The 17,955-nt window shown below is 39.0% G+C and overlaps 1 protein-coding gene across 1 annotated transcript; it reads left to right on the top strand.

Annotated features, from left to right (window-relative positions):
• The first annotated feature begins 2,545 nt into the window (after positions 1–2,545).
• On the top strand, positions 2,546–3,775 carry B3GALT1 (UDP-Gal:betaGlcNAc beta 1,3-galactosyltransferase, polypeptide 1). The gene has a single exon (XM_010567280.1). It carries the CDS (start codon positions 2,546–2,548, stop codon positions 3,524–3,526), a length of 981 nt encoding a protein of 326 aa, XP_010565582.1. The 3' UTR covers positions 3,527–3,775.
• Positions 3,776–17,955: the final 14,180 nt, after the last annotated feature.

Here is a 17,955-nt window from a genome sequence, read left to right as displayed (position 1 = left end):
GAGAATGCAATATATAGTTTCCTAAAAATAATTCATCATATGCAGAATATTAGATGTATTTGTGAGACCTTAATGCTGGAGTCCATTAAATACACTGACGTACATAGCTCTTACTCTACATCTCCAATCCATGACTGCTGTATTTCTTTATTATCACAGTCTTCTAGACTTTACACTCTTATGTTTTCATTACGTTATGGCATTTCACACCGGGTGTTTTTCCTCGCTGGGATTTCCAGTGGGGGCGGTTATTAGAGATTCACAACAAAGCCAGAAAGAAAACCAACCTACCAGATCAGGGATGTGTTTTGTCTTTCTCAGAACTGCGTCCCAGTGACCCCAGTGGGTTGTTACAGCAGGCCAGATCCCCTCTTCAGACATTACAGTAACATTTGTGTATAGATTTATCACAAATGTATTTATTTACAAGGATGTATGTGTGTGCGCCAAGATCATTGCGTTCTGCAGCCCTATGGCGCAATTAAAGGCCTCGCTTAAATATAATGCTCCCAAGCATTTACTGCTACTGTTTGGTGGGAAAAGATCACAAACCCCAAGCCTTGTGATAAGTAGTGAAGGAGATCAGAGTCAACCTCTACCTCATTAACTTGCCCCAGCTATAGGGCAAAATCGATTGAAACTGATGATGCTCTGAAACAGGTCACAAATTCACGTTCTCCTGTTTTGTGGAAGGGGAGAGGGGTATGTGGGTTCTGGTCATTAAATAACCAAAAGTGCACGTAATGAAGACAAGCAGGACAGCACTACTTATAAGAACATACAAGGAGATTATGATCTGTACATATTTAGCAGACGTTCAGGTTATTTCTCTGCTGTTTTTACAGCTCAGTGTGAAGTAGTGACACAGGATAACAGTCCTTTAACTCTGATAGCCTGCCTAGAGGGGGACTCTGTCTGCACAAACCCTAAGCAACAGATCATCTGGCAGGAGACCCTGCCACGGGGCCACCTCCAGGGCCACACTCTCATCTGCTTTCGGAGAAAGGAAAAGGAGACCATACATATCCAACGCAGGGGAGGCATGGGCTCCTTAAAAAGCACTTTGATGTAATCCAAGCAACGCATTAAGCAGTGTGGAAACAGAAAGGACATTTCTAAGACGGGGCTTCTATCTTGTTATCTGAATCCATATATGTTTTTTTCTACCCAAAGTAAATATTAACTATTTCAAGGACTCTTGTGTAAAGCTCATTTGTTGCATGCTTCTACTATCCTTTAGCTCTGAAGCAATGCAATGACAAAACCCAGGAACGCGGAGCCTGCAGGCACTCTCCAGCTACCGGTGTGCCTTGGAGGAGTCAGCACTGATCTGGCAGGCTTAATGCAGCTTGTCTCATTTCCATGAAATGATGATAAACAGAACTCATTCCCAGGAAAGGTGCTAAAAGCAAAGGAAGCTTCAGGGCTGGCGCAGTCCCCGGATCGAGGGAAGCCTCAAAGCTCCCCGGTGCCAGAGGCAGGACTGGCACAACAGCAGGGAAGGGCTGCCGGTGCAGGAACCGCAGCCGGGTAGGCAAGCGCTCTGCATGCCGGCCGGCAAAGTGACACCGTTAATAGGCTGCCATCGCGATTTGTCTTACATAGTATACAAATGATGTTTGCTCATGAAAAGTAAATACTGGTTGGGGGGAGAAGAGAAGGAAGCCAACAAAAATAACTGAACTGTGTTAATTTATTTCTAGACTTTTATGGAGTCTACTCAGGAGCTGATCTTTACATGGGTAAGACAGCATACGTATCTCTCTCTCCTGTACCTTTACCAATCAGTGCCATTCTGTCTGATTTCCACCAAAGAAAGCTCTTGGTAGCAGGACAGATATTAACAACATTTAGATCAAATGAGATTTGTAGGTATTCATGTACATAGCTGCCACCAATGCTATTCATCCTAAGATAAATTATTTTTCATTCTTTAAATAATTTTAAAATGCTCCACAGCATATTTTGAAAGATTGTCCAGAAAAAAAAATGCTAGGAAGCAAGAAAATGCTAGAAACAAGAAAATTATTTTCATATACCTTTAAAATTACCTAAGCAGCCAACATGCTATGCATGCTTAACTTTTTTTATATATTATCATCTGTGAGAAATTATTAATCATAAAAGCATTACTTCAGTTATACTGCGATATTCTAGTACACTATCTTGCATTGTAGTATCTCATGAGAAAAAAAAGATATCCGAGAAATGCATTAAGACACTTCGCTTATTAAAGCCCAGTCATATTTAAGCTTGTTTTTATTGCCCTAGGCTTTTATGATCGAGCAATGGAAAATTTTTCTTCATATTTTTCAGAAATAACAGAAAATTCCAAGAAATGGAAGCCACTGCTAGTAAAAGAGGAAAAGCTGAGTATCATCAGGGTTAATAGCTCCTATGTGAGATCCATGAATGATTACAGAGTTACTTTTATGTATCGAACTTTCACGTTTCATTAATAATATGCTGCCTCTTTGGGACATAGGTGCGCTCATGGTACAAAGGCTATTTATTCATCACATGGAATAGAAGAGCTAGAGGAACAATGGCTTCAAAGGTCTCATGCTTATACATTTTGACAGTAGTTTGTTGGGCAAGCGCTCTTTGGTACTTAAGTATAACTCGCCCTACTTCTTCCTACACTGGCCACAGACAGCTCAGTAGCATATCCATAGCCAGAAAAAATGTTTCCTTTGGCAACATAAGAACTCGACCTATAAATCCACATTCCTTTGACTTTCTTATCAATGAACCCAACAAATGTGAGAAGAGCATCCCTTTTTTGGTCATTCTTATCAGCACAACTCACAAAGAGTTTGATGCAAGGCAAGCCATTCGAGAAACGTGGGGAGACGAAAACAACTTCAAAGGAATTAAAATCACCACACTATTTCTTCTGGGAAAAAATGCAGATCCTGTGTTAAATCAAATGGTAGAGCAAGAAAGCCAAATTTTTCACGACATTATTGTGGAAGATTTTATTGACTCTTATCATAACCTCACTCTGAAAACATTGATGGGGATGAGGTGGGTAGCAACATTTTGTTCAAAAGCAAAGTATGTTATGAAGACAGACAGTGATATTTTTGTAAATATGGATAATCTTATTTATAAGCTGCTCAAACCTAACACCAAGCCAAGGAGAAGGTACTTCACTGGTTACGTTATAAATGGAGGACCAATAAGAGATGTTCGCAGTAAGTGGTACATGCCAAGAGATTTGTATCCCGACAGCAATTACCCACCCTTCTGTTCAGGCACCGGCTACATTTTTTCAGCTGACGTAGCGGAACTGATTTACAAAACCTCCCTTCATACCAGACTTCTTCATCTTGAAGACGTGTATGTTGGACTCTGTCTTCGGAAGCTGGGCATTCACCCCTTCCAAAACAGTGGCTTCAATCACTGGAAAATGGCCTACAGCTTGTGCAGGTACCGCAGGGTCATCACAGTGCACCAGATAACACCAGAAGAAATGCACAGAATTTGGAATGACATGTCCAGCAAGAAACATCTTAGATGTTAAGATTTTTACAGATGTAAATACCTTTTTTAGTAATTTTGGTTTAGTCTGGTTATTTTTTGACAAAGCGATCTGCTGATTTACAGGTTAAACTGTGAGATATTAACTGTGAAAGGATTTTTAATGACTGATTTTTCATTCTCATTTTGACTACTGGTTTACAGACTTCAGGCTCTTTTCATAAAGACATTACACCGACCGAAAGGATCTAGAGTCAAATCTCAGATTTTGTATATTATCCTCTATCACACATATCAGCTCCTGCATCTGTATGTAAAAGGACAGTAATAAACTATTTTGAGCTGCTTAACAGTTCATTCCCCAGCCTCTGAGATAAGACTCGGGCCCTAAGAATGAAGAATTACAAACATACTTTTATTCCTTTTTTTGACACCCTACAACCATCTCTATTTAGAGCTTTGTTAATAAATGGAGCGGTATATATTTGCACTGACCTTACACCTATCTTGACATGTATATTTTATAGTACAGTGTGTGCTATTCCCAAACAGCTTACTGATGGTATAATATCAGAATTTAGACAGGTAAGAACATCAGTCTCACAGGCCTTAGGAAACAAACCAACACGCTGAAGTATATTTTTATTTACCAAACGGTATTCTTTTAAATTATTTCAGAAGATACCCCATTTCTTTCCACTGCCTAAAGTAGCCCCTAAAAGATGTAACACAATTTTATAATTAAGTAGAATGTGTAGGTGAAATAAGACAGGGAAGATGTATGAAAAACTGTCTTAAAAATACATGAGAAAAGTATTAATATCTTTTAATTTCAAAGCAAGTGCAATGTTTCTCATTAGTATCAGTGGATCTCTCCATTAAGCATCTTGCATAGCATTATATAATTATATTGAATAATAAAAGTGTCAATAAGCAGTATATTTCTTCAACATCAATCAGTGCACTATTTACCTACAAAAAAGTAACACAGAAGCAGCTTTTTAAGGGTAAGCTCTAGTTTTTGCTACAGTACATATATGAATGAGAGTCTAGCAGATTTTTAATGGTGTAGAAAAGTAGAATTTTGTCCAATAAAAGAATGCAATCAATTTTCTGTTGATTGGGCAACAGAGTACATAACAGTTACGTACAACTTTCACAGCAAAATAGAGGGCTTTTAAGAATCACCTATTACAGAAAAACAAATTCTAGCCTTTGTTACAGATCTGCAGCTCCCAGGTTACTCATCACAGAGCCAACACTCAGTAAGGTCCCACTCAGGAGATCCCCTGAGCACGTGACAGAAATCAAATACACAAGATTTTATTCAAGTTTCATAATGTGCTTATGTGTTTTGAATATGAATGTTAATGAAATATCAAGAGAATTATTTCCTGGAAAATTCTTCGATAAATTCAAGCCATGTCTATTCAGCACCACCTTCTAAAAAAGCGCTAAAATATGATGTTGCTCAGCAAATAACTTGGAATGAAGAATTCACAGACAAGTTACAAAGACACAAATCTCACCAAATATATTATTGGTCATAGATTACTCACACCATCCACAGCACACACAAAAGTCTCATTCATTTCAGTCAGCGTTACGTGTAACATATGAAAAACTGTTTAGTCTGTACATTATTCAGGTTGTCTAAAGTTATCAGAAATTTACTGAATAAGAATTTAAAGGAAAACTCTGACCTGATTTTGCCATAGGTGTACAGAGCACTTTACATAAAGTAATGAAGATGCTAACAGAGGAATGAAGATGCTACCCCAAAAGGTTTGTAGTTTCATGACAAATTTTTAGTCTCATTCACAGATGTAGCACTACTGTTTCGAAAGGAGCTACTTGTAAGGTAAAGCGTACCTGGCCTTTAAGCCACAAGCAGTAGCTGTCGGAAACAAATCTACTTCAGATCTAAAGGTGAAGCTACACAACAGATAGCCCAGGAATTACTGCTAATCAACAGGAGCTTGTGCACCCTTCATAAATGAAAAACAGTAATTTTATATAAAAATACAGAATCTCTTGCAGCATAATTAAGATTTATCCTTCCCTAGTTGACCTAGTCCTTGTTAAATTACTTTTGCTTCCTACCAAACTCAGAACTCTAGCTAAACAAGGTCCAACTAATTGCATAGATGAATATGTAACACGAACACACCCACTGGGATAAGTTCAGCTTTCCTTACCCAAGCCCCAGAATATGTTTGTTTAGGAAGGGAAACAAGGGTGAAGTTCATCCCCAGCCCTCAGGTAAATCAGGCAGCATGGATGCCATCCTACTGGGAACACACTTTGTAGTAATTTCAACCCACAGGCTGCAATCACCTTTACTATCCCTCTACACTGTGCAGTAATTTGGGGTTTCTGAATCCACAGCCTAATGGATTTGGTGGCCTTACTTCTCCTGCTGATGCTTCTGGGGCCTTTGGTTAGTAACCAAGAGGACAGCAGGGCTCCCAATCCAGATACCTCAGGGCTTAAGTAGCACGGCAGCCTTGAATTTCTCCTAGTACAAGTAGACTGCATTAATGATTGGAAGGTACACCTTGAAAATAGTATCTGAAAAAAATATATTTCCTGCCATTTATAAAGAGATAGATCTTCAACAGAAATGTAAATGTTCATCTTGAAACTGATGTACATATTTCTAAGGCATTTTCTTCTGTATTCAGCTGTATATATGTGTAGTCTGCTTGCTATGTAGTATTCTGTTATGCATGGAGCTGAGTTAGGCATTATATTTGTTCAGTGTTTCAAGAGCCTTAAGCATGTGTGCCCTAACTTTTGAATGTACAAGATTTTTTTTTCTTTTACTGTCAAGCGAATTTAAAAGAACACAACAAAAGCCTAGTTTTCTACTTCTATTAATTTTCTGATACTAGACTTCACTAGCTTGTTACACCTAGGTAACAGATTTATTATTTTCTCTTTGCTCAGTAACTGCCGTATTGCACCCTGGAGATAGAAAGGGAGCAATATGTCTACTCATAGGGACAGCTTACTGTCCCTTCCACTCAGTAGTGTTTGTGCCACATGGGGTACTGTTAACAAAAAAGTGTTTGCATTAAGCTTCCTTTAATCAAAAGAAATATTTCTGTTACTTACAGGTCATTTTGTTTCACTGGGCATGGGACAAATGACAACTTGGTTAAGACGTGCTGGCTTCTAGTCGCTTCAAAAGCATGACTATAGTCACATTCTGATTCCAATACGTACATGAACACAGCACATTGAGGGAAGAAGCTAGGGGGGAAATGCCTCTCTTTAGGAGGAGTTTTTCACAAAAGTATTTTTTTTGCTAAAACTGTGAGAGTATTAAATGGAAGTCTCAAGGTTCATTTTCCATCTTTCCTAATAATAACGTTAAGTATCAATTTTGACTCTTTATTGGAATTTTTTTTTGTCTTTATAATGTAGATGGCAATGGCAATTTGTAAATGAAGAGTGTAATTAACTAGAAAAACTTGTCCACAGTAACCGAACTTTAGGTGTATCATTATATATGACTGGCTGTACTTATGTATTTATTTGTCTAAATTGTATATATTGTTTTATCTATAGTGTCTGTAGGAGTGCATTCTTTTAGATGAAGTATTATTTACAGTTTTGTGGGATTGCCAGCAAAGCTGCTAATCAAGATACTATTTTTTTGTATCAATGTCAAATAATAAAAAAAATTAAGAACAAAATCACATGAAAAATTGAAGGTGTCCTGTAAGTTCTCTTCTTCACTTCTTTCTAGAAATGTAAATGGTATTATCTGAAAACACAATACCAGTGAATAGGCTCATTTCTCATAAGGAAGAATATTGTGCTGTAAAAGCAGATTTAAAAAAAATAATTGGAAAAAATAAACACAACAAAAATATTACTTTTATTCATTATTTGTGCAACAACTTCAAGCTGCTGTCCACACTGATCAGGTGTACTACTACATTTGACACCAAAGACTTAATCTTAAAACAGCCATAGCAATATCTGGCAAATTGGCAGATGGGTTCATGAGCTGCTTTGCCCTGTTCAGCTGCTTTGGCATCCCCAGCTAACAAGACCGAAGTCTGGCAGTTCTAAGGTGGTGAAGCTCTTTGACTCCCTTGGCCTGCAACATGATTCTTCCGCTACCTCCATGATACCTTGATGAGTATGGCTGCAGCCATCAAAAGGTACACACAGGGAAAAAAGAGAAAGCACTAATGTCCCAAACCCCACATCTCATAAAACCACAATAAACTCACCCTGAAGTTGCTGTGTGACCGCTGGGAGGGTACCCGTATAGAGGGAAGGGGTCCTCTCCTGGCCTCTTAGAGCCACATGCGGACTCTGACAGAGCTTTTGCTTCCCCAAGCCTACCAAAAAGCACCAGGAAATAAATGAAGCAGCACAATCTGAATACATCCAGATTATCCAGTTAGTCTCATGTAGGGCTTGTCTCCCAGTACAAATATATTAAGATGATGTTTTGTCTGGTAGGAAGGCCTTGGTGACCTTAGGGTCTTCACATCAGAAAAAAAACCCCACAAAACAAAAGACCATAAAAGCAGGACAAAGTCCCTTTTATTGTAAGAACTAGCCAGAATAATTCCTCTCTCTCCATTCTCCCCTTTGCAGTTTCCTACGTAGAACGAAACATCTAATCTCTTTGACTACTGGTTTCAGAGCTCAGTAACCCAAACTCATTCATGAAATTCAGGGAAAAATAACACACACTCCTGAGAAGAAACATAGCTTTTGCAAACCAAAGTGTATTTTCTTTGTGTCACCTATTTCAGAAGCAGCTGAAGCCTGCTGCAGAGTCCTCAGGAATCCCAGGAGCATCTGCAGTGATGCAGCAACCTTACAAATTGTAACAAGATGCTTTAAAACAATTAAGAGTTTCACATATAGTAAAAACCCCTCCAATCATTTTCATTTTTCTCTTGTTTTCACCATAGCAGCCCGAGTCTAATTGCAACACTTACATGGTGTTTAATTAATATACAGCTTGGAGATATACAGATATTAGCACTAGTAGGGTGGATTTCATGTAGCTTGATTATCTTAATTACAAGCATTCTATTTTCTCATTTACTTAATTGATTGTCATAGATTTCCAAAGAAATTTGCACTGCCCTAAGTGAAAACAATATGTAAAAAAAACTTCTTAAAACTGCTGAAGCAGGCCTATTCAAGCAGCAATGTGCCAGAAAAGGAGATCCATATGACATGAAACATTGTACTGAATAATATCTGCTTACTTTTCTCTTGTTAAAAATAGGAACTTAGGAAATGGAAGGAGTCATCTGGGAAAAAAAGAGAGAATATGCCTTATTGATTCAACTGCACCTGTAATAGAGTTGTCTCCAGTATCTCCTCTGATGGCATGCCTAACACAGGAAAAAAGATCCATTTTTCTGCTAGGTCTGCATGTTAGCTGACTCCACATTATATCTCTGCCTCACCTCAAAGGGCTAAGGAGAGCAAGAGGCGATTTATTCGTCATGCAAGATTTATCTTTGAGCATTTATTCTGCAAAGGCAGTCTTACATATCAAGCTGTGTAGAATTACGTGCAATGGTTTTGTAATGCAGACAACTTTTATTTGGAGGAAGCAAATATCGCAAACTTGAGGTGTGCAGGGTAACACCTACTATATCTGAACCTAAGTCAAGACTATCAAGAATAATTCCAATCCCTACATCCCTTTTTCCTTTAGGAGTTCCTTTCTCCGGCCTATTTTCTAGCATGACCTCTTTCCTCAAAGAGAAAGCAGATGTCTCAAACACCTTAGTATAGCAGTAAAAGCAAGGGGGAAGCAGAGAGCTCCCTACAGTATCATTAGAGAAGTGCTACCGGCTCCAGAGGACAAAATTACGTAGCACGACATCCACCCTCTTTTGGCAATAAAGATAGCAGCCACGTAAGTAAGATAAGCCACAACCAGTGCCTGGACTCATCCATCTTGCTACAGCAGCCATTGGGCTCCAAGTGCATCATGCTCAGATCACGCATCAATTCTTGCTTAGCATGAGACATTTATAGGAACATCTTAAAAGAAAAGCAGTGCCAAAGTGTAGCAAGAGCAGAAAGGGATAAAACATTTTGAAACATTCTAAAATTTTTTATTATTTATTCAACTTCATTAAAATCCTTCCTCAAAAAGAATCTTCTATTGCAAGAAGTTTCAACAGTCATCCATTATCCATCAGATCTTATCCTCATACATATTCAAGGGCAATGAAGTAAAACACTGGTCTCCATTAACTGCTGTACTGCAGACTGCATTTGGATTGAGCTGTGTGAGGCAAGTCAGATTTGATTCAAGTCACAAGCCCCATCGGTTTCAATGGGATTTATGCCTGTTTGCAAAGGGCTGAATTTCATTCTCTGTGTCCAACTTGGGTCCTACTCCTACTCACAGTGAAGTCAACTGGGATATCATCAAGGTTTCTGGGGAAGAACACTGTATTCCAGGCGGTACTTCACTCACCAGAAACTGCAACTCTTCTCAAATGCAAGCAGGAAGACAAAGCAAGTAGCAATCTCTCCAATTTCCCATTAGGCCTACTCCTTCTGAAGAAAAAGTAGAACATGAAACCTGCGGGTTTGTAACCTGTGCAATGGAAGCGGGCATATAACACTAACTCTTGACAGGAGAGGGCTCTGTGCTGAGTTATCTATCACCTGGCTCTCTGCCAGTTCACAGACATGTTACATTCTGCTCATAAAAAGTCTGTTTGGCAGCGCTAACAAATACATGCCACTGGTGAGAGCAACAGCCCCACAGGGCCATACCTAATTCTTGCAATTGCTCCTTTTTCATTCCCCACACAGCTTTTATTTTTGCAGTCACAGCAAGTCCTCTCCTCCATTCGTCAGACCAGCCACTATGCTCAAAAACTTTTGGTGAGGACCCCTTCTGGCTCTAGTCTCTTATCTTTAAGCAACACTAAACCTCCTGCCTTTTCCCTGTGCTCAGCTAGCTCTTCATTTAGTGAAATGAAACCCAAAGAGCTCCCCCTCCACATTCCCAGGCCCTTGCCATCACCACAGCTGCCCCATCTCACAGAGCAGACTCCAGCCATCAGCAGGTCCTTCAGCTGTGGCTTAGCCCTCAAGACATTTCTATTCCCTATCTCTCCTTCTTCTGCCAACAAGCCCTGGAAAGCTGTCACCTGCCTGCTTTCCTACTATTCTTTCTTCTCCTTGAAGGACTGTTTATTTCTCTCTATTATTAGTTTCTTACAAAACTGAGACTTGCACATGGTTTGCCAGTCTCAACGTAAAGCCACTACCATAAGATAGGACGGACACCTTGACCTTCCACCACATCCTTCTCCTCCCTCTCTTTTCTGCACTTCAGCTTTTTGCTTGATTTGCAAAAAGCTCTTTAGCCTCGCTGCATTCTTCTGCACTTTTAATCTGCTTCAATCTGGTACATTTCTCTGTTGTTTCCATCACTCTTTCCATTTTCCTAACGTGCTTTTACATAGCTCAGCATCCTCCCATCCAATGTACCCATTCAAGCCAGCCACAAAAATAAGAACACAGGGTTTTATGAAGAGATGGTCCCTACTTGAAGGGTTTACGGTCCTACACTGTCCAATACCTGGTAAAGTGAATTCAGTGAGTTTCAGAGGACAAGTAGCCCTTGAAGCAGTTCCTTCAAGAACCTTTTCCTTTGTATTGCCTAGTCTAGTTTTAGGTATATGGAAAAAACAGGTCCGTCATCTTTCATCTTGCCCCTGCCTGCAGAGATTATTGCACAATTCACACAAAACAAAAATGTGCCTAACAGATCTTGGTATCACACACTTTCTTTGTATGTTTTTTCCTTGTTCCTTTTACCTTCCCTCACGTAACCTTGAATAGTTCACCAGAATTCAAACCAGCATTTTTTCACATTTAATTTTAACTTCCATTTAATCAAGTATACCTTATTCCATAATTTCAATGTTTTAATCTTTTTATCTGCTTCTGCTCCCTGTGTTGCCTCCACTTTCCTCCTATCTTTCTAGTAGTCAGACATCTGGCACTGAATCTATTACAAGAGTATTTGCATGAAGGCTGAGCACAGCAGTACTTTTCTCTGTCCCTGTTTTTGAGGTATCAACAACTGCATTATTGGATTAGTTTCACCAGACAGGACAGCTTGTCTTATATTATCACATTTAAAGCAGAAAATTAACTTGTGCTAGCATCTGGAACAGACAGCAAGTCTACAGAGCTAGAGTAGCTATAGACATGGCAGGTGTCAAGATATCCAGGCTATTTTTAAAAGTATCTAGTTAATGAACTTTCTTTATATAGAACACCATTTCCCCTCATGAAGGCCACAGAAAGATTCAGATCATTCAGGATGAAGTCATCGAAGTGCACTGAAGCTTTGTATTATGTTTGCCATCACCTTGGAACCAATCCTTTACCTGCCAGTTTTACCAAGTTTTGGTTGCAGGATGGTTTATGAAACGAAGTATTGCTGCCTCTGGGGAGTGGTATCTTGTACTGATGAGGCTGACTTGGTACTTCCCAAGTACCATTTTACTCTAACAAATTACAGCATATCAGTACATTGAACTGCAAACTCAGCTGATGCCAAGGTTGATGATAGGCTGCTTTAATTGGTCATTAAAAGCCAGCATTATTTACTGCCTTGTTGCTTGGATTCAGCATTTCTACACATCGGTATAAAACTAATGGGCTAGAATAAAGAGTATATACAGCATGTAATTAAAATTACATTTTTTAATAGAGGAACATACATGCACACAATGCAAGTGCTGGCATATACTTAGAAGTACAGGTTATGGAAGTATATATTTTAATTTGTATTATACTGCAATTTAGCTCTTACTTCAAACAGATGGGTGAGTCGTGCAACATTTTTAAACTCATTTAATTACTTGTAAAAGTATTTGCTTGTGTTAATTAGGTGCAATAAATTACACAATGGTTCACAGATGCCTTTAAAAGGGGTTTTGAACATGTAATATCCACATGAAAACAAACTGAACCTTGCAAGCCAGTACTTGACAAAGAGTTATTGGCCATTTGTTTTATCAATACAGAAACAAGATCAAAAACCCCCACCATTCACACAAGACAAAAATGTGCTTAACGTGACAGATATTGCTGTACATTTGCACGTTAGAGAGAGTTGAATGTCAGGGATATCACGTAGACAATATATCCATCCATATGCTTAGAAGAATGATCAGACTAAGTAAATGTAAACTCATTACTCTTATCCTCCCCCCAAAAAACACTAGTTAGGTGTGCAATTGAGGTAGCGAGTGTGGGGTTACTACTGTTTGTCCTTGTTCGGGGCAAAGTCATTTCCTAAAACGTGAGTCAAGGGAAGAAGGTCCACAGGTTAATCTAAACATGTATTAGCCTATGAAATATCTAGACCTCTACTCTATTCACTTGAAGGTTTAAGCTTCAGATGTTACTTCTTGTCTTGAACTCTAGGGACGTCCTATAACAAAAACCTTCATGCCCAAGAAGCACCAACTCTATGAAAATAAACTACAAACAAAAAGAATGCATCCAATAATAAGTCTAAGTAGACAAATAGAAAAATGTCTCACACACTAAGTACCATAGAGGACTACACTCCAATTAGATAACCAAAATCTGTAGGGCAAGAATGTTTATTAAACTCCTTGGTTGCAATATTAGGAAAGCAGAGGTTAGCAAGGAAGGTCCTTCCTGACTGATGAGGCTGGCAGGTCCTTCCCACCTCTAAGAAAAAGAGCTGCCCTCATAGCATGGCTACTAAAGAGCACAAATGAAGTGTATCCTGACCCATTGAGATCCTACAGATCCTACATCCTGAAGACTCACATCAGCCCCAAGTTTGGGTGCTTTCTAGCATCACCAGCCAGAAACCTTGCAGGATCCTTGGTTACACCTTGGCACAGCTTCCACTGGGGAATAGCACATTTTACCTTGGAGAATAAATCATGGTGCCCCCAAACATTGCATTTTAGGATTTCTAGTCTGTAAGGAGAGTGAACCCTTAGCAGATAAAGTTGTCTCATTTGTGACAGATCATCTATTTCCTGGACATTTTAGATGATGAAATGCTTTAACTTTTTTATGGTTTTTAAATTGCTGTGCTGGAAATGTCATCGAAAACAAGCTTGCACTTTTATCTTCTGCTAAACCCAAGAGAAATATCACTTCAGAGGAGTATATTACATTTCATTTGAATGCTGGGACAGCCACATCAGTAAGTAAACTAAAAACCATATGGATTGTCAGTGTTAATATTACCACCTGCCCATGTTTTCCCTTTCAAGCTCTGATCATCAATCATATTTCATTCTCTTCTTTTCCATGCCTTTCATTTCAAAAGTACCTAGCAGGTTGGGGATTTGGTTTGTTGGTTTTTTTTAATGCATCAATTTCAGTAAGGCTGCATTTTGTTTAAGGAAAAAAAAAATGCTTGATGTAATGCAAACATTTTTAAAGAAAAATAGAAAAAATTACACCTGGAAAGTTGTACTTGCATGTGCACACTGGCTGGCAACATGCACATGAAACAGAAATGAAATGAGAAACACTCTGTTGTTCCTTGACAGGTGCCGTGAGGATGGGTGACAGCTCAGGAGAAGAGATTTGAGCAAACAGGACTGTCCTTTCCCAGGTTTTACTTTTACTAATCATGCTATTGTTTGAGAGCAAGAAAACCCAATCCAGCTGAAGATTGGGGGTTGGACTAGATGATCTTTTAAAGGTCCCTTCCAACCCAAACCATTCTATGATTCTAAGAAAGGATGTGAAAACAACATCACTGCCCATAGGTGAAGAAAGTCCGCACAGGAGAACGAACAAAGGAGCCTTACATGTAAGGACTGGAGACAAAAAACTTGGGACCTGCAGAAATTTTAGTGGAAGTGATACACTACAGGTGACAAAACTATTTGTATCTTTGAAGCCTATGTCAGATAATAACAAAGCTTTAGAAAAACATACATGTTCTGAAATTTATGTTGACCACTGTCTCTGATCCACAAGTTTATTCTCAGTTTGCTGTAATGCCAAAACATATATTTCCTCTAAGCAGTAATTCACAATGGGTGAGGCAACATCATCTGTGGCTTTTGCAGCTGCCTGGAACACATTAGACAATTGGCAACAGACTTATCTTAACAGCTCTTAAAGTACATATTTGTGAAACTGCACTTTTAATCCTATCAGCACCCACATGACGATGAAAAGCAGCAGTACACACTCTGTCGTCTTCCCACAACTCATTCTAACACGCCTTCCAATAAATTCAGTTCTAACAGTGCATTTAAGCCAAAAATATGTATTAGATACATCAAATTTGAATTACAACATAGACTTAATTTAACTATAAACCACGTAATCCATTTCCTCAACATATGTCACCAATAGATAAAATTACTTCAAATTAAAAAAATTTTTTTTCTGGAAAAATTTCTTCCATGCTAGTTTGAAAGAATATCTAAAACAGAAAGAAGTTGATAACATAAACTTAAATGGTATACACCAAGAACTTAGCTTCACCTGCCTGACTTTTAAAATGGAATTTATATAGGTATCATTTGGTATCTTGCAAAGTAAGTGCATTTATATCCTTGTTCCTAAATGTGCCAATATCTGCACTAAGAGGACATTATATACAAGTAATCTTTCTTTATATTAACTTACCATAAATTCAGACATTAATATAGTTCAGTTCTACAAGAACGGCTAATCTTTGAAATCCTTTCCAGAAGGCAATAATTTTGCCTTTAATTATAAAAATTATTTTCACAGATAAGATTTCTTTTGTGACAAAGACAAGGATTACAATCTTTGTTAGATAAGCAGTAGAAGCATTAAATTTCCATTGTTTGTAATGTATTTATATTAGATAGAGTTAACATGCATGCATATTTGTCTCCAACAGAAGCTTTTAAAGGGTTCTCACTGAGATCTTGTTATCAATTAATATGTATAATATGATTGAAATAACCAGGGAGCTGCTAAAATCCTGTGTACAGCCCCCATCAGTTAATATTTAAAATAGGGAAACAATAACTAGATATGATTTAGGCTCTAGGAACTAACTACTAGACAATGGGGTTTTACGTTTATGTCAGAAAAGGTAATAGATTGTGGTCTGGTCAATAAACCTTGAAAAACCACTTGGAACTGCCAAGATTAGGGAAGAAATAGGTAAAAGGTAATTCCTACAGGGGACATCATGACCACCAACTCATTGGCCACCTACTCAAATGATACCACCTACTCAAAAGACGACAATGAAGGAAGAAGAGTCTGCACACTAATTTACCTGAGGGGGTGAAGAAGAAAGCACCAATCATTAAGGAAAGTAACAATGAATATGTATTAGTTAAATGTATAAATGTGAGAATTTTTGAGACAAGGGTGTGCTGTCTTGAGACAGGCACCCATTCATGTGCATCAATGAAATTAGTCTGAAAATACCTCGACTCTGTATGTTGTTGGCTTGCACACCGGGTAAATGAACCCCGCTTGTGGGACAACAAGCTGAGCATGTAAGCAGTTGAAATGGTTTTGGTTTGGGTTTTTTTTCAAATGCCTTTAAAAGTAGTAACAATTTTTTTAAGTGCATAGATTTCTTTTATCAAGCATTAGTAATGCTCCATTAGCTTAATTTGTGTTGACATACAAACAGAACCCAGGACTAGTCAGAAAAATGCAAGTTCACAGGTGACAGTCAAAGAAAAATATGGTATGTACATACCAAGAGCTCGAATGTTGTAAGAAATGACCAGTTGTAGGTATACATCTGAAGCACCAGCTACAAAACAGGTTTGGATTTTCCCCCCCACATTACACACAACTGCATAGAAATCAAGGCTCTGGTTTGGTTTTGTCTGCAGTTATAGTGGTAGCTTTTAAAAACCACAAATGACTGCCGGAGTAAATCAAACCTGGGGGAGTTCATATTACAGAACATTTAGAAATTGCTCCACAGTTAGCGCGGCTGCATCTCGGTCTCCAGTGCTGACTGTCAAGAACTAAATCCCGGAAAGCTGTGAGCAAGCTCTGAAATGCTTTCCTGGAAGGGGCAGTTCCCCAGTAACAGCAGTTATAACTTCTGAACAGAGTCCGCACATACAGCACACACATCTGCACAAACCACAACACAACATCTGTGGGTCCCAGAGATTTCCTCATTAGACAGCGAGTTGTCCATGGAAAGGGCAAAGGGGAGGGAGGAGGAGGGAGATGGAACAAGGGGCCCGAGAGCTCTCATTTTTCTCACACGAAGTCAAGTGCTGCAATGCTGGGATCCCCCCCAATGACATAAATCCTCCTGTAAAAAAAAAAATAATTCAGAACAAAGGGAAAGGAAAATAATTTATTTTGTGAACTGCAAGGTTCACAACTGTTTTATATAAATATATGTGTGTGGGTATATAAATTGGGAATGAAAAATAAATACTTTGGAGACCCGAACAGTTATTGATGCAGTTTTTGGGAAAAAAAATCAAATGCCACGAGTAAAATTAAAGTGGTATGTGCAGTAGTGGAGTTTTGCTTAAGAAATTGCTACCATGTACTTTCCAGATAGAAAGCAAGGGCAGAAAATAAAAAAAGAAGAGCAGCACAAAAGCACATGTACACCTCCAGGAGCGATTCAGGAACTCTGTCCTCATCCTGATTTTTTTATAGTCATGTAGCTCAGCACAAAGTGAGCACTAAAATCACCATGTGAAAATAACTGAATTTACTAAAGATACGTACCAGTGCAGGGCAAGAGAACCAGAGCTGAGGTACTTTCTTTCAGGTGCTTACAATCTACATATACACTACGATATAATAAAATACACTGTATGTACTGGCAATTCTGCACTCACCATCCTGCTCCACAGAATTTTCTCCTCTTCTCTTTGACTGTGTGATAAGTATAAATAATAAGCACAGACTAACCACTGAGACTATATACAGGCAGTGTTCTGGAGGTCCGTGTGCTCATCCTGCTTGCGCTCCAGGTACACACAGGCTCGCTCCCTCTGTGTTGTGCAGTGACCAAATACCAACCTAGTCTCCAGTGGAAGAGACATTTCCAGCCACAAGGACAACGTGTCACAGCAGGAGAACTGCTTCTCACATCACTGCTCTCTTAGTCCGTGGCTTTTATGCACCACTCTGTGATGATTTCCAGGCACCTGCTCTAACAACCCTGCTGTCCGAGGGCTGTAGCCTGCACGCTGCCTTGGAAGGGGAATCTGCAAAGCACACTGTATCCCAAACACAGCAAGGCAGGGGAAGCATCACTTCCCAACTTCCAGTATGGCTTAAAAAAAAAAATTTTTTGGAAAAAAAAAAAATCGTTTTCATAGACTATTTTTTGCAGAAGTTGCTTCATTCTTCCAGTGGCACCTAAGGGGAACGTGCCAGCACGGGGACCATCATAATTCCAGCTCCAGCAGCATGAGCTGAACATGGGAGAAGCATGGGACTGTCCCCAGCCAT

This window comes from Haliaeetus leucocephalus, unplaced genomic scaffold, assembly GCF_000737465.1.
Source record: "Haliaeetus leucocephalus isolate CR32 unplaced genomic scaffold, Haliaeetus_leucocephalus-4.0 Scaffold1, whole genome shotgun sequence".
In the NCBI taxonomy this organism is placed as follows: Eukaryota; Metazoa; Chordata; class Aves; order Accipitriformes; family Accipitridae; genus Haliaeetus; species Haliaeetus leucocephalus.
This window is presented reverse-complemented; position numbering and strand designations above follow the sequence as displayed.

Excerpts from the sequence above, each read along its gene's own strand:
- B3GALT1 (XM_010567280.1), top strand. The coding sequence starts at position 2,546 with ATGGCTTCAAAGGTCTCATGCTTATACATTTTGACAGTAGTTTGTTGG.